The sequence below is a fragment of the Myodes glareolus genome, chromosome 9, assembly GCF_982192425.1.
Source record: "Myodes glareolus chromosome 9, mMyoGla1.1, whole genome shotgun sequence".
Lineage (NCBI taxonomy): Eukaryota > Metazoa > Chordata > Mammalia > Rodentia > Cricetidae > Myodes > Myodes glareolus.
In genome coordinates, this window is record NC_142034.1 from 65634814 (window position 1) to 65658980 (window position 24167).

The 24167-nt window shown below is 41.1% G+C and overlaps 1 protein-coding gene across 1 annotated transcript; it reads left to right on the forward strand.

The window, feature by feature from the left end:
* The first annotated feature begins 736 nt into the window (after positions 1-736).
* Positions 737-1663, forward strand: LOC148120945 (olfactory receptor 5AR1-like). The gene has a single exon (XM_087910607.1). The coding sequence runs from the start codon at positions 737-739 to the stop codon at positions 1661-1663; it is 927 nt and encodes a 308-aa protein (XP_087766733.1).
* Positions 1664-24167: the final 22504 nt, after the last annotated feature.

Genomic DNA, 24167 nt, shown 5'->3' on the forward strand with positions numbered 1-24167 from the left:
ACACACCACAAAGTTTTTTTAAAAAAGCAGAAGGAATAATAAACAAATCAAGGTCTCTAGGAACAGGGATTTACAGAAACCTAGAACTCAAGTGTTTCACATTGCATGTGTTCCTCAGCAGAGGACTTTTGCCCTGCAGTGTTGGTAGAATGATTTTCTTGAGTTAAAAAATGGAATTACTACTAAAGAAGGTGTGTGTGTGTGTGTGTGTGTGTGCGCACTTGTGTGTGTGTAAGAGACATAGAGAGAGAGAGAGAAAGACAGAGAGACAGAGAGGAGTGAATCAACAATAGAAAGAAAATGAGGAGATTCAGAAAATCTTTAGACTATTAAGAAGGCAATGTGTTATAATGAGAATAAATATTTTTAAAAACCACTGTCTATTAAAATAATATTGAAATGTTTATGAGCTGATTTGCTTCAATACATAGAAAGCAATACATGGAACTACTTCCCACTCGACTTCATGGAGAATTTAAGAGCAATAGACCTTTGGCAGGTGTGCCCTCTCTCCCCTGTTCTATCTCTTCCCTTCCCCTTCTCCCCTCCCTCTTCTTCTCCTCAGTTCTTTGAAATTGCCCTTTAGATGAGTTACTTTGCCGTGTTACTTTTCTGATGGAAGCCATGACTTTGTAGAGTATATGGAGCTACATACACATGTCTGAGCCTGCATCCTCTCCCTGTCCACTCCCTTAGCTGTGTGTGGTCCCTGTATCTGAACACAATTCGAGCAGACATGTCCAATCACACAAGAGTGACTCACTTCATCCTCATGGGCTTCTCAGATACCCCACGGCTGAGATTGGTGGTCATCCCGTTTTTCTTGCTTGTCTACACATTCGGCCTCCTGGGGAACATCTCCATCATCGCAGCTGTGATGAGAGACCATAGGCTCCACTCCCCCATGTACTTCTTCCTGAAGAATTTATCTTTCCTGGACATGTGCTACACTTCAGCCACCATCCCCAAGGCAGTGGTTATGTCCTTCACAGGCTCGGGGCTCATCTCCTATCTCGAGTGTGTGGCACAACTTTACATGTTTTTCACACTTGCGTGTACTGAATGCCTCCTGCTCACAGCCATGGCTTATGACCGGTTCCTGGCCATCTTCAGACCACTGCTCTATGGAACCATGATGAGCCACAAATGTCGTGTTGAGCTGGTGGTCACTGCCTGGGTAAGTGGGGCCATCTACTCTGCCTTCCTCACTTTCAACACCTTCTCCCTCCCTTACTGCGGACCCAATGTTGTTGAACACTTCTTCTGTGACATCCCTCCTGTCATGAGACTGTCCTGCACTGATTACCATCTCAATGAGGTCGTGGTCTTTGCTGTCAGCAGCTGTGTTGTCATGAGCGCCTTTGCCCTCACGGTCCTCTCCTATGTGGGCATCGTGTCCACAGTTGTCCGCATCCCCTCAGTGGACGGCAGGTGGAAGGCCTTCTCCACCTGCTCCTCTCACCTGACCACAGTCATCTTGTTTTATGGAACTGGAAGCTTCGTGTACCTGAGGCCCGCCTCTCGGTACTCCCCGACCCAGGGTCGCCTTGCATCTATTTTCTACTCTGTGCTCACTCCGTCTTTGAATCCAGTGGTCTATTGTCTGAGGAACAAAGATATGAAGCTAGCTCTGCAGAAACTTTATTGTGGAGGAAAGTATTGAGTCCTCCAAGACTACAGTGTGTGGCTCTTAGGGTCTGATGGCTGTTATGGGAACCAAGCAGTTCATCTTCTTAATCCCCTTCCCCTTCCTGTGATACTTGGCATTGCTGATCAGACCAGTTGTGGGACCTGTAGTTTCCCCATCCCTTCAGATGTGCTTCACTCCTTCCCAGTGACCGTTGGCTGTAGCAGCTTATAGCTCCTGCCGCAGATGCGCATACAAGTGACAAGTCTCCAGAAACATCCACTAGTCTTGCTTTAATTTTTTTCTTCAAACCCAGATGTGGTGACTCAGGCTTGTATCAGCTGGGAAGGCAGAGGCAGGAGAATTTGGACTTCAAATCCAATGTCAGTTGTATAGTGAGTTCAAAGCCAGTGTCCTCATGGAATCCTAGCTCAAAAAACCAAAGCAGGGGCTGGAGAGAGGGCCCAGCCATTAAGAGCCCTTGCTGCTGCGAGTGTATCATGTTCCCAGTACCCTTATGGTTGCAGTTCCAGTTCAAGGAAATCAACCCTCTCTTCTGACCTCTGTAGTCACAGCATGCATGTAGTGTTCTGCATATACGCATGCAAAAAATATATAAGAAATGAAAAACAAAGCAACAAAGTTCTCCAGCTGATATAGTTGTGTAATTCATGTTTTCTGCGCTGTGCTCATTACAGTAGACGGGAATCTCAGGTCTTTGCCACCAGCCTGGTGTAATGGCCACTAATTTGAATTATCATTTTTTTCCTTCATTTTTCGTAGCTCCCTCATATGCATCACATTTCATCACCCTAAGTTTTTCCTCCCTCAGTGTCCAGCTGCTCTTCCCTTTCAGTCATTTGGACCTTCTCCTGAGGTTTCCCATGTTGAAGAATGCTTACAGCATCCCTTAACTTAACTTCTAGTTAAGTGTCAATCTTCACCCTCCACACCTTAAACATCTCATTGTGTCCTTAATTATCCTCTCTTCGTAGTATAGGATTTCTTTCTGACCTTCCAGACAGCTCTAGCACTGGCCCTGCATGGAAGGTCCCAGAAACAAGACTAATAATTCAAGCTGAGGGACGTTTTGTTGACAGAGCACAGGTGCAATCTTGTAAATTCTCCTCAAGAAAGTCATGTGGTTTTGAAGGCTCAGCTTATTTCTTCTTGCCCTCCAGAAGACAGTGAAGACTCTTAGAGGATTAGCCTTTTTTTTGGGACACAGAGGTCAAAGGCAGTGTGATATAAACTGCTTGAATGTTTTAAGGGGCTATATAATGAGGTAAGCAAGCAAGACTCCAATGGCCAATCAAGGGAGCAGCAGGTGGTTGTTGAGATTCAGGAAAATCGGTCACCAGGAAACAAAACTCTGATGGGTGTATCTCGGAGTAAGCAAAGCCCTGGGATCCATGGAACCAGAATGCTTCTTGCTACTGCTGTATCATTGTGTGTCTGCCACTGTCAATTTTCTTTGGTATCTCTGGCATGGTGTGAATGGGCATGGAGAAATCCCCACTGCCCTTAATGTAGTCTTGGAACTATTCCATTCTACTGGTCATTTTTATTGTGGATTATTATGGATTATTTTACTGTGGATTATTATGAAGATGATTTTCTGTTAAGCTGTATTGTTTAACTGAAGCAATGATTTTATACTTAAATAGTGTTAGTTAAATAGAATTTTGATTGAGGATTTTTAATAGATATAGTAAGGTATTATGATAGAGGTTAATTTAGTGGATTAATTAACATAGGTAAATGTAGGATGACATATTTTTCCTGTCTCTGATAAAGCAGAGGTCGCAGAGAATAAAAAATAAAAGAAGGAAATGTCACATAACTAGTTTCTTTTGAGGAGCCATATAGACTAAGACTTAGGTTAATGATTAAGAAAATTTTGAGTCCCTGAAGCCTAGCTAGTTTAAATTCTTTAAATGTTGGGTGATATGTTCACAGGCTTTGGAGTGCACCACAGTCAGAAGAGAACTTTGGGAATGACTTAAGGTTAGACTTAGATGTTTTTGTCAAATAGTTTTGAGATAAAAAACCTAGGAAACAATTTAAAGTTGTGGAGAGGCACATATCTGGGTGAGGGACTTGTTAAGATCAGGGAAGAAGAACAAAGCAGCCCAGAGATTAGCTGATGTTCCTGTCTTCCTAGGATTTATGACCAAAGGCGTGATTAATTCCATGTACTCATTTCTGCCCTCAGCTTCCTGATCTCAAAACTGTTGAGGAGTGGGTATGCACCCTGAGGCTTTCAAGTAGAGCTGACTGATTCTTTTCCATGTATAAAAGCTTGGGTTTGTGATTCTCTTAAGAGTTCTTATAACGTTACCTTTAGGGATGGTAATATAATGATGGTTATTTTCTTTGTAACCAGAAAATGCAGCCTGCCAGCAAAAGAGCTGGCCGAGGAATATGCCTTGCTTGCTCACACTCTGTTAATCTATAACAAGTTTCTTGGGTATGAATATATGTGAGTTCTTGAGACAACTTGGTTTTCACTTGTAATATTTAAAATGTATAATCATGTAAGAGAAACGAGATACATGGCTTTTACCTATATTAATTATAATCATTCACGTGAGAACTAGAATGTAACTGCATTGTAGTTTACATATTGCTCACGTGGGCTATGTAAGCTGTATGGGAAAAATAAAGGCAGAACTGAAACCGAAGTTGATAGGAAGATCCTAAGAGTGCATGTATGTGTTTTTCCATCTCTCCCAGGACCCAGAGAATGAAGTGTTACTTTCTCAGATAGAAAAGCCAAATGTCTGCCTCAAGCCCTGAACTGCTGGAATCTGGTCTTCATAACTGCAATATTTAACTCTATGTCTCTGCCTTTGCTGTGCCCCGCCTTGTGTATTTGTGTGTGTCAGAGGTGTTTTGTTTTTGCCTTCTCTTTTTTTTGCTCTATCCCCCACCGTCTCTCTCTGTCTCTCTCTCTCCTTCTGTCTCTCTGTCTCTCTGTCTCTCTGTCTCTCTCTCTCTCTCTCTCTCTCTCTCTCTCTGTCTCTCTTTCTCTCTCTCCTTTCTCCTTTTAATTCTATATTTTGGGCACCTGCTTTAAAACTTATTGGTTTCTGTCTCCTCCTCAAACCGTCTTTAGGAATTGATCACCCATGTTGATGTTCCCCCTTCAGCTTTTTCTTACTGGGTGGGGGAAAAGACAGCTGCCCTTTCCTAGAGGTGCACAGGGAAGGCACTACATCTGGATGCTGGGTCTGGGCCTGAGGGCACTGTTGGAGGATCAATGAGACACCAGGAGCCTGAGAGCTTGGAGGGTGGAGTGGACAGAAGTCAGCAAAAAACTGCCAGGGAGTGTGGTGCTGAGGAATCTGGGCGCTGTTGCCTAGAGACAGGACTAATAGACAGGACTCTATTATCTGAACACAAGGGGAACACTGTTGCTAGGAGACAGCAGAAGGCAACCTTTCTCCGGGCAAGGAGAGGTCAGATAGCCTGACCTCTCAGAGCAAGGGCAAGGCCATGGCAGGACACATGGGGCAGAAGATGGTCCAGGACGAAGTTCATCAGAATCAGATCTTGTGAGAACTGTTTCTCAAAGAGCTGCGAACACAGAAGCTGTACACGCAGTATCACGTGAATCCCCTGCGCAAGGGTGAGCAGGCACACAAGGCTTCGGAGGAGTGGGAGAGCAAACCTCCCCTGGCTCTATGTTGAGTTGTGAGGAGATCTCGCCCCACATCACTTCAGACATGAGAGATGCATCCTAATGCGTCTGAAATTGAGTATTTTAGATGTAGAATAAAGATAACGATTTGGGGTGGGGGTAGCTGTGCTTCTTAAGTAATTGTACAGGGTTTTTATGTCTGCTTTTTGTTAGGTTTTTGTTTGGTTTCTTTTTGCTACACCAAGGAGTTTTGTTCTTGTATGGTTTGTTGTTTTTATTATTATTTTGACTTCTTACCACTGACCTCCAAGCTCAGAAGTGGTGGGCGACCAGGAATAGAGCTTGAAATTTCCCCTCCCCTCACTCCCACCCAGCAAACCACACCATGCCCCGATCTCCCTCTGTCTTCCTCCTGTGTGACTTTGTCAGGTTCTGTGCAACCGCTTCAGGCCTGAAACAGAACTCCAGACTTGTGTGTCCTACCACTTTCCAGTGGCCTTCCCTGGAGCAGCTCACCAGCAGTTTTCTGGCTAATGTTTGCCCTCCTTGGCTGCTCTGAGGGCCTGGCCTAAGCATCCCACTGCACTAGCTAAGGCCTTAGCTTCTCACCACTCCACCTCACTGCATGGTTTGGTCATTCCAAACCACACTTCTCCCAATTAACATCTGTGGGTATGAAAAGAGAGGCCATGCTTCTGCTGCATACAAGAAACTCAACCCAACACAAGGACAGACATTGCCTCAGAGTAAAGGGTTGGGGAAAATTTTCCAATTAAATGAGAACAAGCTGCTGTAGCTATCCTAATATCCCACAAAATAGACTTCAAACTAAAATCAATCAAAAGAGATGTAGATGGATGTCACGACCGCCTCGAACCAGCAATGACGACGTGACACCGAGCTCTTCTTGCAGGCAGTTTATTCAGGATCTTGAACAATGGCTTCTCTCTTGCTTCTCTCCCGTTTTCTCTCTCGTTTCTCTCTCTGGGCAGACCTCTCCTAGCCCTTATATAGCCTATGGTCGCCTATCCCGGAGTGCCACGTGGACATCGCCCATAGGCTCAAGCATATGCAAACGACACACGATCATAGCAAGTTATGGGCCATAACCATAAAAGGAGTTGTTTGTCACAGAGAGCGCTCGTTTTCGTGCTTGTGGAGAGCAGTAGCCGGCGCCATCTTAAAGGTGTGGCTCCACGCAGCTCCCTACAGTTCCCCCTTTTTTGTTTTCACACAAGCACAGGTAAGAGTAGGGGTCTGATCTCTGTGAAAAAATTAGGAGCAATATACTGATGTCTAGCTAGGTGCTGTCTACCCAGAGAAATGCCAGATCTGCCTGGTGCCTTTTGCGCAGAGGTGGGAGATCAAGCACCAACCCACATGCAATCAGTCTTGCTCTTCTTGAGATCAACATTATGAGCTCTCAAGTGCAGTGCACAAGCCTCGCAACCTGTGTCAACAATCTTTTAACATAGCTAGCCATATTTGGGGAGACTGTCCTGCTTCAATGGCTGTAAAAGCCTGGATGATCATAGTTGCATTGCGACGCTGTGAGGTCTGGATGCGACATATGTACCATAGACACACCAAGGAGGCAAGCACCATTAGGCCTGTCAGGGCTCCTATTCCCACCCCCTCCTTAAAGTAACTAAAAGTTCGTTTCAGTATGTTAAGAAAAGCATCAGCAGTAGGTAACTCCAGCCGTGTGGCATTCAGGGAAATAATCTGGTTGGTCAAGGTGTCCATCAGGCTCTCGAACTCCTTGCTCCATTCTCCCTGGAGGTATGTGCTCAGCTGCCGACTCAGGTTACCATTCTTTGTAAAGTTCTCAGCCAATCTGGAAGTAATACATAAAGAGGAGAGGGAATGAATACATCCTACACTGGTTAAGGTTACTAGGTCATCTACTTGCTCTTGCAAGAGGTTTAGTCTTTGGTTTACTGTCAAAATGCCAGTAAATTTTAAATGACCATCAATGGATTTCAAAGTGGTCATTGTGGAGGCTGTTCTTTCCACAATTTCATTAATGGTCTCTGCAATCTGAGTTGTTGCAGCCATGGCAACAGCAGCTGTCGTGGCAGCTGCAGCAGATACAGCAATTGTGGAGATTAGGGCTGTTGTTATCCCAAAGTCTCGTTTTGTTCTGAGCAAATGAGTGATTGGGAAGGTACCGGTATCAACTCTGATCGGGATGGGAACATATGTGGGAACTCTCATCACCACAGCCATGTTATAAGTACCATTCCAGCATTGACTTGCGAGACAAGTTGCCTTAGAGAAGTTACAATAGATCACATACTCTGTGGCATTGGTAATATTAGTCATACAGTAACATTTGAAGGAACGCCCTTCGTATCTCTGCTGGCAGAGATGTTAAGTAGCCAAACAGTCAAATTACGAAGGGCAGCAAAAGGCTCTAGGGATCAAAAGGCCCCTCTTTCATTAGAAAGAATCCATTGAAACCAGGGCCAAGTATTTTTCTTATTAGTTTTAAATCTTTTGACATATAATGAACAGGTATAGGAATTGGCCATGCTTTTGCTATGGCCCACAAGATTTGTTCATTGGCCTGGATCAACAACAGGGACATCAGGACCATCACCATCAGTAGAATTACAGTCTGAGGCTTCATCTTGCTTGTCGTTCCTCTGCACTTGTACTTTTCTTACCAAGTGCTCCGGTACCCAAATAGGGTCCAAATGATCCTGTGGAAAAACACAAACAGAACCTCGTGCCCATGCCAGCACGGGATCAGGGCCATACCAGACCCCTGTCAGAATGTCCTTCCACTTCACTAGACCTTTAAGCTGGCTATTTGGACAAGCATGTCTGTCCGCTGAAGATTGGTTGGAATTTTCCAAATTTTAAAAATTCCCCCTTTTTGTTTTTTTAAGCATTTCTTTTATGGAGTGATGGGCACACTCCACAATGTCTTGGCCTTTTGGATTATAAGGCAGTCCATGTACAAGGTGAACACCCATATGTTGGCAAAACGATGTAAACTGTTTATCAGTATAGGCAGGGCCATTATCTGTTTTTAGCTGTTGGGGTTTGCCCCATGCTGCCCATGCTTCTAAACAGTGGGCAATCACATTGTTCGCCTTTTCCCCTGTCATGGGAGTGGCATGCGTGATACCAGAATAAGTATCCACAGAAACATGTACATACTTCAGTTTGCCAAATTCTGAAATATGAGTAACATCCATTTGCCACAGTTTAAGGGGGAGCAATCCACGCAGATTGACCCCCAAAGTTTGAGGATGATGATATTTGACACATTATGGACAACCCACTACCACCTTGCATGCATCAGCACGGGAAATGGTAAATTTTTGTTGTAGTGTTTTGGCGTTAATATGAAACTCTTTATGAAAGTCATGAGCCCTCTGCAGGACAGAGGCAAGAAACATCCATTCTTGTCTGGTACACTGATCAACCTTGTCATTGCCAGCAGCTAGAGGGCCTGGCAAACCTGTATGTGCACGAATGTGCTGTGCAAAGAAGGGTTGCTTACGTTGACAAATGAGCAATTGCAGCGGAACAAATAGAGAATGTACAGGGCTGGAGGCTTTAATAAGTCCAGCATACTCAAGATGTTTCAGAGCATTTACCACATAACAGGAATCAGAAACCATATTAAATGCAAAGGAGCAAGACTTAAAAACTTCTACTACAATCAATAACTCTACTTGTTGAGGAGCTCCAGGAGAAAATTGATGTTTAACGGGATCACTGGAATCTATCATATATGTTCCACACCCAGTTTTTGACCCATCTGTAAATGTCACACTAGCATTGGGAATGGGAGGAGAAGCAGTAATCTTGGGAAAAATTACTGGATGCTCTTTAAAAAAGGTCATTAAAGGATGTTTTGGAAAATGACAATCTATTGGTCTCACATATGTGCAGCGTAAAATGGCCCAATCATCTATGGTAGCACATAAGGTTTTTACTTGATGGGCATCATACGAAGTAATTAATTTCTCCGGCAGTATTCCAAAATGCTGTAAACAGGTTTGTAAGCCTTTTAACGCAAGTGTAGAAACTGCAGTAGGATAATATTCTATAGTCTTTCCAGGGGAAATCCGTGGATGAACCCATAATAAGGGTCCATCCTGCCATAATACACCTGTGGGCTGTAATTTAGTGGGCAAAATGCATAATATAATTTCTTTCTGAACATCTACTCGCTTTAAAAAGGTGTGTGCTAATCGTTCCTCTAATATAGACAGCATTAATCGAGCTTCATCTGCCAATTCCCTGGGGGAATCCCAGGTTGCATCACCACTCAAAACATCATACAAAGGTCTTAACTCATAATTTGTCATTTTAAAACTTCCTCTAATCCAATTTATATCTCCCATAAGCTTTTGAAAATCATTTAGGGTACGCAGATGATCTTTGTGCAGCTCCACCTTTTGTGGTACAACATGGTCATGTGTTATTTTTGATCCCAAATAGTTTACTATTTTGCTATGTTGTACCATTTCAGGGGCTACAAATAACCCCCGTTTCTTTAGGTTATCCACTAAAACAGCATAAGCTTCCTGCAGCACAAATTCCTTCTTGGCGGCCAAAAGGAATGTCATCCTTATAATGAAGGCATTTTATTTCAGGAAATTGACTTCTAATTGATTCTAGGGCAGCTGACACAAAAATCTGACACATAGTAGGACTATTGGCCATTCCTTGTGGCAATACAGTCCATTGGTACCTTTTATCTGGCTCCTCATGGTTGATGGAAGGCAAAGTAAATGCAAATCTATCACTGTCCAGGGTATTTAATGGAATGGAGAAAAAACAATCTTGTATATCGATAACTATAATGAGCCAATCTGCTGGTAAAGCTGATAAAAGTGGGAGACCACGTTGGACGGGTCCCATAATTTTCATTTGTTCATTAATGGCCCTTAAATCATGTAAAAGTCTCCATTTTCCTGACTTCTTTTTGATAACAAAAATAGGAGTATTCCAAGGGGAGAGGGACAGTTTTATATGTCCCTCCTCTAGTTGTTCTTTTACTAACTGATGGACTGCCTGTAATTTTTCGGAAGAAAGTGGCCACTGGAGAACCCATACTGATTCTTCTGTTTTTCAAGAAATGGGGATTCCATCCCCAGTGGTCCCTAGGAAAAACCCAGGCCTTGTCTCTTCTTCCTTGGCTCTGCACAGACAGGCCCCATGCAACCTTGAAGAAATTTTCCTAATCCGTAATTAGGGTGACATCCCATTTTCTTCATCATATTTTGGGCAGTATTGGAATATTCATTGCTTAATTTAGACCCCATATCTTTTAATAAATCTCTACCCCATAAAGATACAGGAAGCTCTAATACATAGGGTTGTATTGTTCCAGAATGTCCCTCGTTATCCTGCCATTGTAAACAACCAGCACTCATATTAGGGGCGTTGGAATACCCTAACCCTTGTAATGTGTGGGTAGACATTTGAATAGGCCATCCTTTTGGCCAGTCTTTACTGGCTATTATACTCCTGTCTGCTCCAGTGTCCAAAAGTCCCATAATCTGCACACCATTAATGGTTAGCTGCAGAGTGGGCCTTTGGTCAAGGTCTAATGACAAAAATGTGAGATCAGTTCCGGACGAGCCGAAACCTCTATCTCCCCTTTCTACCTCCCTAGCAGGGTGTTGTTCATGCATGAGAATAATGAGCTGAGCTATTCTATCTCCTGGGGAAATTGCTGAGATGCCTTTTGGCGATTCTACTATAATTTTAACAATTCCAGTGTAGTCCGGATCAATCATTCCGGGGTGAACTCTTAAGCCTTTCAAAGTAATGGACGACCTCCCTAACAGCAACCCTACAGTGCCAGGTTGAAGGGGGCCTTTAAAGTCGGAGTCTATTGCCTGGATTCCCATCTGAGGAGTTACAATGAGTCTGGTGGTGGCACGGAGGTCCAATCCTGCTGAACCTGCAGTGGCTCTCCGCGGTCCTTGGGGTGTCTGAAAGTTGGCCACTGCTCGTGGTTCTCTATCCCTTTCTGTGTCTCCATTGCCCCATATACTCGTGGGCCCCGAGGCCGGGGGCCCTGCCATCCGTTTTTTGGCCTAGCATCAAGAGGCTGTCCATTAATATCTCTCACTGATCTGCACTCATCTGCCCAGTGCCTCCCCTTTTTACATTTGGGGCACACCCCGGGGCTAGGTTGTAATTCCTGTGCAATTGCTGGCATGCCGCTAGGTGGTACTCCTCCCCATTGAGGGCAATTGCATTTTAAATGTCCTTGTTTGCCACAGGGGAAACAGGCCCCATTAGCGGAGCCTCTGCCTCTAGTCAGCCTCAGTACTGCCGCAGCAAGGCCTGCATTTGTCAATGGCCCTCCCAGTTCCCTACATACTCTCATCCAGTGCTCTACTCCTCTATGTCTATGCGGGGTAATAGAGGCTCTGCATTCTTTTGTGTACTGTTCATAAATCAATTGTTTTAGCATGGGCAGAGCAGAGTTCAAATCCTCAAATATCTTACCTGCCACCTCCATTATTCATGCCACAAAATCAGAAAAAGGCTCTGTAGGGCCTTGAATAATTTTAGTTAAATTTCCTCTCACCGCTCCTTTGTTAGGTACAGACTTCCAGGCTCGGATGGCAATAGTATTAATCTGTTCATATACCTGATTAGGATATCCATTTTGATTGTTTGCAAATCTGCCTTGTCCTAGCAACATGTCCGCATCCCAGATGGCCTGGGGTCCTCCAGTGGCCTGATTTATAGCTGCCTGTGCATGCACAAATTCAAATAGGAAAGCCTTCCATTCTAAATACTGTCCAGGAGACAAACAAGCCTTGGCAACATTTGCCCAATCAGTGGGTGTCATAGCAAATCTGGTTAAAGATTCCACCTGGGCCATGGTAAAGGAGGCTGTAATGCCATATGTCCAGACAGATTCAGCTAGATTTTTAACCGTTTTAAAATCCAAAAGTTCATGATACCTATTTCCCTGTTGATCCTGAAATACGGAAAAAGTGGCCATCATTCTTGCCCGTCCTTGAGTTATCATTTCAGTTCTGACCTCTCTCCATACTGCGGGGTTGAAAGAATTCCCACCAGCGGGTGTAAAAGGACCTCCTGCCGCAGCCCCTCTAGCCTCCACATAGGGAGGAGGAGCTGTGGGAGTGAGATCCCTTTCAGTATTATGTTCATAGCCTTTCCTTATTCTCTTTTTATGGCACAGTTTTACCCTTTTGAAGGTTTTTCAAGCTGCCTCTATGGCCTCTCGATCATCCTCACTCTCACTACTTCTTTCAGACTGAATGACACTAGGGCTATCAGATTCATCTAATTCGGAAAGGCTGGGATCCTTTGTCCGGGATCCTTGCTTGAATGTGCTTTTTCAGATGTTGCCTTTTCAGATCTTTCCTCTTGTAGCATTTTCAATGCCGCCTGGCCATTTTCTATTGCTTCATTGCACCTCTGATCACTCAGGCAGCTTCGTACCAGCTTCCAAACCAGTCTAACCCCGCATTTCAGTGTTCCCTGCTCGAACGCAAAATTGAGATCTCTACCTAACTTATCACATGATGGCAAGTTGAGATGTCCTGAGGTTGCAAACCAAGGAGCAGCTACATCCACCTCTCCTAAAAACTGCTCTAGGGTATTCCTTTTTAACTTCAAATTCTTAGATTGGAGTAGCTCCTTAAGAGCTATAAAAATTGGGTGCGAAGAAGAAGTGCCCATAATCGAACTATCTCCCTTCTTTTCTTCTCTTCCGATTCGTCTATCTGCGGACTCGCTACTCTCAGTTTGACAGCTTTGGTCTGACAGCTCGCGAAACTGCTTCGGTCTGACAGCTTGCGAAATCGCTTCTTTCGATTTCACAGCTTGCGGACCCGCTCTTTCGCTTTTGATTTTACTTTGCCTGCTCACTCTCTACCTAGAAAAGGAAGCAGACTGCTCGCTTTTGTTAACCATGCTCTTGACACGGTCATTAAACCCTGCTCTTGATGCGGTCATTAAACCCTGCTCTTGACACAGTCATTAAACCCTGTTCTTGACACAGTCATTAAACCCTGCTATTGACACAGATCCCCAATCTTACCTTGAGGACTTTTCTGGTGCACCCTCTGACTGCTGCAAGTTCTGGGCTCCAGGGAGAGGAAGTGGCTTCTTCCCTGTACGGACCACCACTTGTCATGACTGCCTCGAACCAGCAATGATGACACGACACCAGAGCTCTTCTCGCAGGCAGTTTATTCAGGACCTAAAACAATGGCTTCTCTCTTGCTTCTCTCCCATTTTCTCTCTCGTTTCTCTCTCTGGGCAGACCTCTCCCAACCCTTATATAGCCTATGGTCGCCTATCCTGGAGTGCCACGTGGACATCGCCCATAGGCTCAAGCATACGCCAGCAACACATGATCATAGCAAATTGCGGGCCATAACCATAAAAGGAGTTGTTTGTCACAGAGAGCTCTTGCTTTTGGGCTCGCGGAGGGTGGCAGCCGGCACCATCTTAAAGGTGCGGCTCCACGCAGCTCTCTAGAGATGGACATTTCACATTAGTCACAGGAAAAAAAAATCCATCAAAAGGAATTTTCAATAGAGAACATCTATGCCCCAAATACAAGGGCATCCTCATATATAAAAGAAACACTCCAAAAATTTAAATCACACATTAAACTCCACCAACTAAGAGTGGGAGACATTAGCACCCCACTCTCACCACTGGACAGGTCTGCCAGAAAGAAAATTAACAGAGAAATAAGGCAACTAACAGATGTTATATCTCAAATATCCTTATCAGCCCTTAATAGAACACTCCATCCAAACATAAAAGAAAATACTTCTTCTCAGTACCTAGTAGAACCTTGATCTGGGAACTCCTTCAGATAATAGCCTTTAAGATACCAGCCTACTTGGGCATGGTCTCTTGTACTATAAGTGATGATGTAAAGCTTGCATAGCTTCTCTCTGTTGGCTGCTGGATCAGGTTCCTGTTCTCCAGTTGTGCAGAGGATTGTGATCTGTGAGTCTACCCCTAAATAAAGAAGTCTTTTTTGTACTCAATTCTGAGCTATTGTGGGATTACTTTATAGCATCCATCTATATCTGGTGCCCCATGTGAATCCGAACTCCATACCTACCAGGACTGGCCCAAAAGGCACAGAAGATCTCTCACTTGCCTGGCTTGATTTCACCTACTGAATAGTCTTTTTTATTCTCCCAAACCCTGCCGCAGCGGTACCCCTTTTGAGGGCACTTTGACTTGGCACTTTTTCAGGCTTATGAATGCTCCCCCCCACCACTTTCCCTGTCATGCAGCAACTTCCACAGCTTCCAGTTTGTGTTCTGGAATCCCAAGCTCTGGGTTCCTTGATATTCTGGCTACCCAAAACTCTCTCCATGTACGGGATTAAATTGTTCTTAATTTGTCAAGCAAAGCATGTTTGTTAGTATTTAAGCAGGCACCAACACGGAACTGAGTGGTACTGTCCACACCACTGAGAATCATGTCTCTTTGCCATGGTCCCGCAACCATGACACCTGCTGGCCAATAAAGATTATTACACCTATAACAATTTGCTGAAAGCTCAAAATGAAGTTAAGTTTAATTAATAAATAAATCAATATATTTGTAAGTTACGTAACGACAGACAAAATCACCATCCATGAATTTAATAACCTTTTTGCTTATACTATGGATGATATTCTGCAAAGCTTTTATGGTTTTTATGATACATTCATTTGAATCACCACCTACACCATTTCCCCTTTTTCTGTTTAAACAAAAAGGAAGGCTTTAACTTTAACATAGTAAAATTACATATAACAAAACAGTTATCAAGCAAGAATTACAGATACAATATTTATATCTGTTTTATCTTTTAACATACCTAAGCAAAACTATAACTATCTATCTGTTCTTCAACTCTATCAAAGACTCCAGAAGGATAAAATATTACCTAAGTAAACAAGAAGTAAGCAACTTCCAAAACTCCAGAAATGACAGAAACATCTTTTTGAAATTGGAGAGAGGTGGAGTCAATATCCTGAGCAGCAGCTCAGAGATGCAACTGATTCAGAGTCACAAGTGGTTCCACGATGTTGCTGTCTGGACAGTCACCCCAAGTTCTTTTGTACTGTTGGAGCATCCATCTTCAGGCTACAGGCCCATAGTATCCAGCAGACATTTCCATAAAGCAGGAAATCTCAAATACAGTTCAGTCACTTTTTTCTGTGTCCTGCAGAATGTCTTGCAGACTCTTTCATGAAACAGGAACCCCAAAGGATTATCTCATCTTTAGGCAAGTTCAGCGATCTGCTCTCTGTGGGTTCTTTGTGTCCAGTTTATGCAACAGTCCGTCCAGGCAAGAGCAGTTTCTTGCCCAAATGGCTAACCAACTCCATAAGAGGCTCCATAAGGAGCCTCTTCGATGTCCGTCTTCCTCTTGAAGTAGATTGGTGCTGCCAGGTATAGACGTGCCTCACTGTCATTAACAGCCCTAAGTTATTAAAACATTTAAATGCCATATTCTGTAGTCTTTAAAAGATATGAAGAATGCCTATCTAACTGAAATATATCTCTATATATCTAGAAAATCTAACTAACATGACTAAAAGCTTGACAATTATCAATGATTATCTACTAACAACCTATATTTCCTAATTATACATTGCATTTTTAAATGAACTACACAGTCACAATACCTTAATCAATATCAGAAATACATATAACAAAATTAACTTAAGTTTGTGTCAACAAAGCAAAATTTATTCCAATGAAATTATTCATATCTATATCATATCCCCCTTTAAATGTAAAAGAACATTTTATAAACAATATTTGGGAATATGGGCACAGTTTTTTCTCTCCAAACTGCTTCCTGATGTATGGGGGACACTGTTATTCAGGTCTTTCATGGTATAACCTGTCTGCTAGGTTCATCTCAGTTGGCAGTGGAGTGAAGTAATTTTTTGAAGGTGTTCACAGCACCCTTTCAGGAGGGCATGGTCTATCATGCCATATTGGGATAGAAGCAATCCATAGGGTCTCATCCTCTGTGAAAACAAAAGAAGACCCTCTTTTCCAAAGCACCATATCCTCAGACCCAAATTTGTAAGTCATGATATCTTTAGAACTTATATGCTGGTTCAGCTTAGCAGACCACACAATGGAATGTTTCTCTGTATTTAGCTCCTTCACAGTCAAAAAATTCAAAGAAAATACAATATACAGAATCCAAACTCTCTGTGAATTTTCCATTTTTACATGGCTTATTTTTCTTTATTTCTATTAATCTATAACTATCTGTACTCTGTCTCCTTAAAGACTTTACCCTCTTTTAAAGCATTAACTTTATTTTCTATATTCTCTTTCTTCTTTCTCCCAAGCCTACGTATGTCTATCTAACACTATGACCCATTTAGAGATCCTTTATGTCTGAATCTGCCTATTGCCTTGTCTGTAACTCTTTGCTGTCCAGGAACATTTTTGCTTTGCGTTTTTAAATTGCTAAGTGCTTAAGAATCTTAAGCTGTAACATTTCTACATAAAAAACACGTACTGCAGGCTTGCCCTGGCCAGTCCAACATGGTGGAGCCACTTGTGACTCTGAATCAGTTGTGCCTCTGTGCTGCTGCTCAGGATGTTGGCTCCACCTTTCTCCAATTTCAAAATGGAGGACATACCATTTTCTGCTAGCTCTGGGGTCGCCAGGTAGCTGCACTCAGCACTTTAACTCTGAGACTGAGTGTGCAGCACAGAAACTCTTTCTATCTGAGTTACAGCCAAATCGGCCGTGCAGAGCACTGTGCAGCCTGGAAACATCTCTCTGTATGGTGGCAGGAATCCACCATGCTCTCCCGCCTGCCCAAGCCTGATTCCGCATCTACCCAGGCAGAAAGAGCTGAGCCAAGGGCATGGTCTCAGTTACTTTCCTCCCAATCCCAAGCAGACACACAAACACCCAGGCCCACAAATGAACCATAGCCGGAGTTTGTACCTGCAGCAGGGCCCAGGAAGCCACGTTTTAAAACCGTGCAGCTTTTTTTTTGTACATTTGCTGAGTCAGAAAATCTCTCTGTAGCATGCCCTAGCAAACAGCAAAAAGCCGTGTTAAACTCTGTTTTTTTCTGTGTTTAAAATTAAGCTCTCTCAGTTTTTACATGGATCCAGTTCACCACGTTGAGGCACCAATCTGTAGCAAAAGGAGATGTGGGCTGTGTTCCCACTGATGGCTCCCAGCCACCTGGCTAGTTGGCACCCAAAATAATGACACAAAAACTGTATTCATTTAAACACTGCCTGGCCCATTATATGACCTCTTATTGGCCAACTCTTACATATTAGTTTAACCCATCTCCATTAATGTGTATTGCCACTTGACTGTGGCTTACTGGCATGAGTCTAACCAGCATCCATCTCGGGGAGGAGAGCCATGGCATCTGCCCAACTCTGCTTTCTTTTTCCCAGCATTCTGTTCAGTCTACTCCACCTATCTAAATTCTGCCCTATCAAAAAGTCAAGGCAGTTTCTTTATTTGACCAATAAAATAACACACAGAAAGAAGACCCTCCTATACCAGCTTGGTTTTCATCTTATATCTTTAAGAAAATGGTTTGATAACAGAGCCAAGAATGAGGCACTTTTGAAATTGATACAGTCTTTATAAAGTAATAATGAACATCTAGCTGACAAGATTAATACCATTGAACCTAAAAAGTTAACTGAATAAATTAATATTATTGAAAAGGATAACATTAATTTGACACACAAAAATCAATCCATGTTAAAGGGTACTGAGAAATTATCTGAAAGAATTTATATTGTTAAATTTTACCAGCAAAATCTGTTTAAAAGTTATGATAAATTAGCAGATGGAATATCTCTCCAGGAAGGCAATCTGCACATCATCTAAATAATATCCAAGGATGAGAAGTTATCTTTAATGCAAAATTTTATACCTTGGAATCACATGTGCAAAATGAGGACCAGAGGCTACATGAATCAAGGCAATCATTAGAAATATTCATATGTCAAGAGACTCAGGTTTTTACAAATGACAGTGGCAAAAATATTTGAAACAATTGCGGAAATTATTGGAACTTATGAGCAGGGAGATAAGGTACAAGGAAATAATTTAACATCGCTAGTACTTGTCAGAGTCAGAGATGACTTACCAAGAGTTTTGCTACTTACCCTTTAATCACCTCTGACAAACCAACAAGTACTAAATACCCAAAAGGATCCAAAGAATGTAAATGGAAACCTATAGGTATGAACAATCTAAAAGAAATTAAGCAAGCTGTAGTATCTTATTATTTGCATTCACCATTTGTTAAAGAGATGATAAAGACATGGGCTTCCAGCAATAAGGCTATCCCACACAATTGGCTTCAATTAATTTCAGTGGTTCTGGAGAACTAGCTGCAACATCTGTGGAAATGATGAGAAGAAGCAAAAAATTTTAGAACAACACAGAAAAGCAAAAGGATTTGAGGCTTATCAAGATCAAATTCCTTGCAAAGGTACTTATGCTGACCCACAGGATCTAACTCTTTATGATGAGCACATCTTTTCCCTATACTATATAGCAGACTTAAATGCTTGGGACAGGATTCAAGGACTAGGAAAAAGAATTAAATCATATGCTAGGTTTAAATGAGACCAAAGAGAACCCTTTAGTGACTTTAAAGAAGATTAACTAAGGCTGTACAAATAGGAGTAACAAACTCAGAAACTAGATGAGTACTTAAAGAATCTATGGCTTTTGAAAATTCTAACTTAGAATACAAAAAGATATTTGAGCATTAAAATTTTTATCAGCACCAACAAATGAATGGATCCCACATACAATGAATGTTGAGCCATTAGACTATAATACTGAGACTTGGGTAGGAGAAGCAATATTCAAAGGTGTGAGAAGACACCATAATGTCAAATGTTTTAATTGTGGTAGAATAGGACATCTGAGAAGGGATTGTATACCAGGCATTCCTAAAATAATGTCTCCTCTGAGAATGATGAAAATAGAAAGTCTCCATCTTCTGGATTATGTAGAAGATACAGCAAAGGCTGATATTGGACCAATGAAGGTAGATCAACAAAAGACAAGAAACTCAACCCAATACCACTGGAAAACTCCTTGGGGGGTCACTAGAAGGCCCAAAGGTCAAACATTGTCCGGTCATTCCCAGTCACTGTAGAAGACATGTACCACCAGGAAAATTAAAAAATCCAGTGCTTGCTGTAAAAAACGATACTGTATGGTTGATGTATATAACTTGGATGATGAATCAAAATTTGTAATAGAAAATAGGAAACGTATATTTTAGCAGACTTTTATAAATTATCAAAGACTAAACTAAGGGTATATACAAATAATATTGTAGTTGATGGATTACTGGATACTGGTGAGGACATGACTATCATTACTCCTGAATCTTGGCATTCAAATTGGCCTCTTCAAGAGGCAGATGTTCAGTTCCTAGGAATTGGAAGCCTGTCCTAAGTGAAACAATGTACAAGAAGGTTTGAATGTCTAGGGCCAGAAGTACAGTGAGGAAGGCTGAGGCCATAGGTGGCTAATATTGCAGTGAATCTGTGGGATTCTCACCTGCCTCAGCAATGGAATACCCAGATTAACATTCCTAAAGTCCTAGGAACTCATGTTTCTGGGAAGAATATTATAAGGTACTATAAAAAGATCAGTAGCCATTCAGGCTATACAAGAACACAAAACACCTAGCAAACCTTCAGAGTACCAATAGCCCTATCTTAAAAATTGTTAACTGAGAATCCAATGCCTTTTAACATAAGAGAAACTTCAGGCTTTAAAACAGCTGGTAGAGGATCAAGTAGATGCTCACCATATTGAGGAATCAACCAGTCCTTGGAAATCTTCAGTATTTGTTCTTAAGAAGAAATCTGGAAAATGGAAAATGGTGACATATCTAAGAGCTGTCAACAAGGTAATTCAACCTATGGGCTCTCTACAATCTGGAATTCCTTTGCCTTCCCTATTACCTAAAGTTTGGTCTCTTACAGTTATTGATTTAAAAGATTGTTTCATCACTATACCTTTACAAGAAAAGGACAGAAAAAAAATTGGCTGCACAGTGCCTAATTATAATAATTCTCAGCTTACTAGAAGGTATCCCTGGACCATCCTCTCACAGGGAATGCACAATAACCCCACTCTGTGCCAATTATCTGTAAGTCAGGTTTTGGAAATAAAATGTAAGCAATTTATGAAATCTATAATTTGCCATTAATTAGATGACATTTTGCTATCTGATTCAAATGCAGATATTTAGGAAGAATATTTTAAGAAGTAAATAAAGTTTTTCCTAAATGGGGATTACAAATTGCTCCAGAAAAAATACAAAGAGGAGATTCTATCAGTTACCTAGGTTATAAAATAGGTTTACAGAAAATTAGACCAGAGAAAGCTCAAATTAGGAGAGACTTATTGTGGACTACTAATGACTTTCAAAGATTGCTAGAAAACATCTCCAATCTGTGACACACTGTTGGGGTCACACCTGATCTAATAATTTATCCGAACAAAACAATAGATGGTGGCAAAGACTTAAATAGTTTCAAAAAATTAACAGCTGAAGTGGAGAAAGAATTAACTTTGTTTGAAGAGAAATTACAGAAAGCACACATGGACCAGGTAGATCCAAATCTTAATTGTATTCTAGTCATGTTGCTCTCCAGAATTTCTTCTATAGGGATTTTAATGTAGAGGGAAGATATTATCATAGAACGTATCTTTTTGACCACATTAACCAGGTAAAAATTAAAAACTCATGTGGAAAATGTCTCTGAATTAATTATGAAAGGAAAATTGAGACTTCAGCTACTAGCAAGAATAGACCCAGCAGAGATTATAGTGCCTTTTACTAGTGATGAAATTTTAAAAAATTTGGGAAGACAAGGAACTATGGCAAAGAACTGGTGTAGGAGTTCCTTCTGTTTGTGTGTTGCTTTCATTGGTTAATGAATAAAGAAACTGTCTTGGCCTAATCGATAGGGCAGAACTTAGGTAGGCGGGAAAAACAGAACTGAATGCTGGGAAAAATAAAGGCAGAGTAGGAGAGAGACACCATGGAGTTGCCAGAGACAAACATGGTAAATCTTTCCCAGCAAGCCACTGCCATGCGGTCATACACAGATGAATAGAAATGGCTTAAACTGACTGTACCATCTGAGCTTTGGATTCACTGTCACCTAGAAGATTATTCAACAGAATCTCAGACAGCCCCAATCGCACCTATCAGAGGAAAAGACGAGTAGAAAAGGTAAGAACACACACAACACCGAAAGAGCAACACAGCACCAGTAACACCTAAAGAACCTACAACAGCAAGACCTGAACAACCAAATATGGATGAAGCAGAAGAAAATGACATAAAAATAACTTCAAGAGAATGTTTGAAACTTTTAAAGAGAAAATGAGAAATTCCCTTAAAGAAATGGAGGAAAAGACAAACAAAATATTGGAAGACATCAGCAAATCACTTAAAGAAAACCAAGAAAAAGAAATCAAACATATTCAAACTATTCAGGACTTGAAAACTGAAATAGAGACAATAAAGGAAATATAAGCTGAGGGAAATATAGAAACAAAAATCATGAGAAAATGATCAGGAACCACAAACGCAAGCATAAACAGCAGAATACAAGAGATGGAAGAGAGAATTTCAAGCACTGAAGATATTATAGAGGAAATAGACTCATCAGTTAAAGAAAATATTAAATCTATCAAGAGCTTAACCCAATATATCCAGAAAATATGGGATACCATGAAAAGGCCAAATCTAAGAATAACAGGTATAGAAGAAGGAGAAAAAATTCAACTCAAAAGCACAGAAAACATATTTAACAAAATCATAGAAGAAAACTTTCCCAACGTAAGGAAAGATATGCCTATGAAATACAAGAAGCTTACAGAACACCAAATAGACTGGATCCAAATAAAAGTCCCCTAGCCACATAATAATCAAAACACTAAACATACAGAGTAAAGAAAGAATATTAAGGGCTGCAAAGGAAAATGACAAGTAACATATAAAGATAGACCTATCAGAATTACACCCGACTTCTCATTGGAGACAATGAAAGCCAGAAGGTCATGGTCAAGTGTTATGCAGACATTCAGAGACCATGGATGCCAGACCAGACTACTATACCCAGTGAAACAGTCAGTCACCATAGGACAAAAGAAGATATTCTGTGACAAATCTATATTTCATTAATACCTAGCCACAGACTCAGCCCTACACAAAATACTAGAAGGAAAACTCCAACCCAAGAAAGTTGGCTGCACCAACAAAAACACAGACAATTGATGGCCTCATAGCAGCAAATCCCAAAGAAGGAAAAAATGCACAAATTGTTTGTGTGTTAAGATCAAAAACAATAAAAAACTAAATTAACAGGAGATAGCAATCACTGGTCATTAATATGCCTTAATGTAAAAGGACTCAACTCCCCTATAAAAAGGCACAGGCTAACAGACTGGATGTGAAAACAGATTGTATCCTTCTTCTGCATACAATAAACACATCTCAACCTCAAAGACAGACATCAGAGTAAAGGGTTGGGAAAAATTATACCAATCAAATGGACCTAAGAAACAAGTGGTGTAGCTATCCTAATATCTCACAAAATAGACTTCAAGCTAAAATCAGTTAAAAGAGACAAAGAAGGTCATTTCATATTAGTCACGGGAAAAAAACATCAAGAGAAAATTCACTTCAAAACTGAACATCTATGCCCCAAATACAAGGGCACCCTCATATGTAAAAGAAACACTTCTAAAGCTTAAATCATACATTAAACCCCACACACTAATAGTAGGAGACTTCAACACTACCCTCTCACCACTGGACAGGTCAGTCAGACAAAAAATGAACAGAGAAATAAGAGAATTAACAGATGTTATGACTCAAATGGACTTAACAGACATGTATAGAATATTTTATATTCTATACCTTCTTCTCAGCATCTCATGGAACCTTCTCAGAAACTGACCATATAGTCAGTAACAAACCAAACCTCAACAAATACAAAAAACTGGAATAGCCCAATATACCTTATCAGATCACCAGGGCTTAAAACTAGAAGTTAACAGCAACATTAATTCCAGAAAACCCACAAACACAAGGAAATTAAACAATGCTCACCTGAATCATCAATGGGTCAAGTAAGAAATAAAGGGAGAAATTAAAGACTTCCTAAAATTCAATGAAAATGACCACACAACATACTTAGATTTATGAGACACACTGAAAGTTGTGTTAAGAGGAAAATTCATAGCACTAAATGCCTATGTAAAGAAGATGGAAAAATCCCACACTAGTGAGCTAAGCTCTAGAACAGAAAGAAGCAAACTCACCCAGGAGGACTAGATGTCAGGAAATAATCAAAGTTTTAGCTGAAAAAAAAATGGTAATGAAGAAAACAGGACAAAGATCAATGAGACAAAGAGTTGGTATTTTGAGAAAATCAACAAAATAGACAAAAATTTATCCCAAATAACTAAAAGGAAGAGAGAGAATATCCAAATTACCAAAATTAGAAATGAAAATGGGGAACATAACAACAGATTTGGCAGAAATCCAAAGAATCATTACATCATATTTTGAAAATCTCTACTTCACAAAATTGGAAAACTTGAAGGAAATGGAAAATTTCTCTGGATAGACATCACTTAATAAAACCAAGGCCAGATAAGCAAATTAAATAGACCTATAACTGTTAAAGAAACAGAGACAGTCATCAAAAGTCTCCCAACCAAAAAACGCCCAGGACCCGATGATTTCTGTGCAGAATTCTGCAAGATTTTCAAAGAATAACTAATATCAATACTTCTCAAATTGTTTCACATAATAGAAAAAGAAGGAACATTGTAGAACTCTTTTTATGAGGTTA

Coding starts and splice junctions, on each gene's coding strand:
- LOC148120945 (XM_087910607.1), top strand. CDS start 737: ATGTCCAATCACACAAGAGTGACTCACTTCATCCTCATGGGCTTCTCA.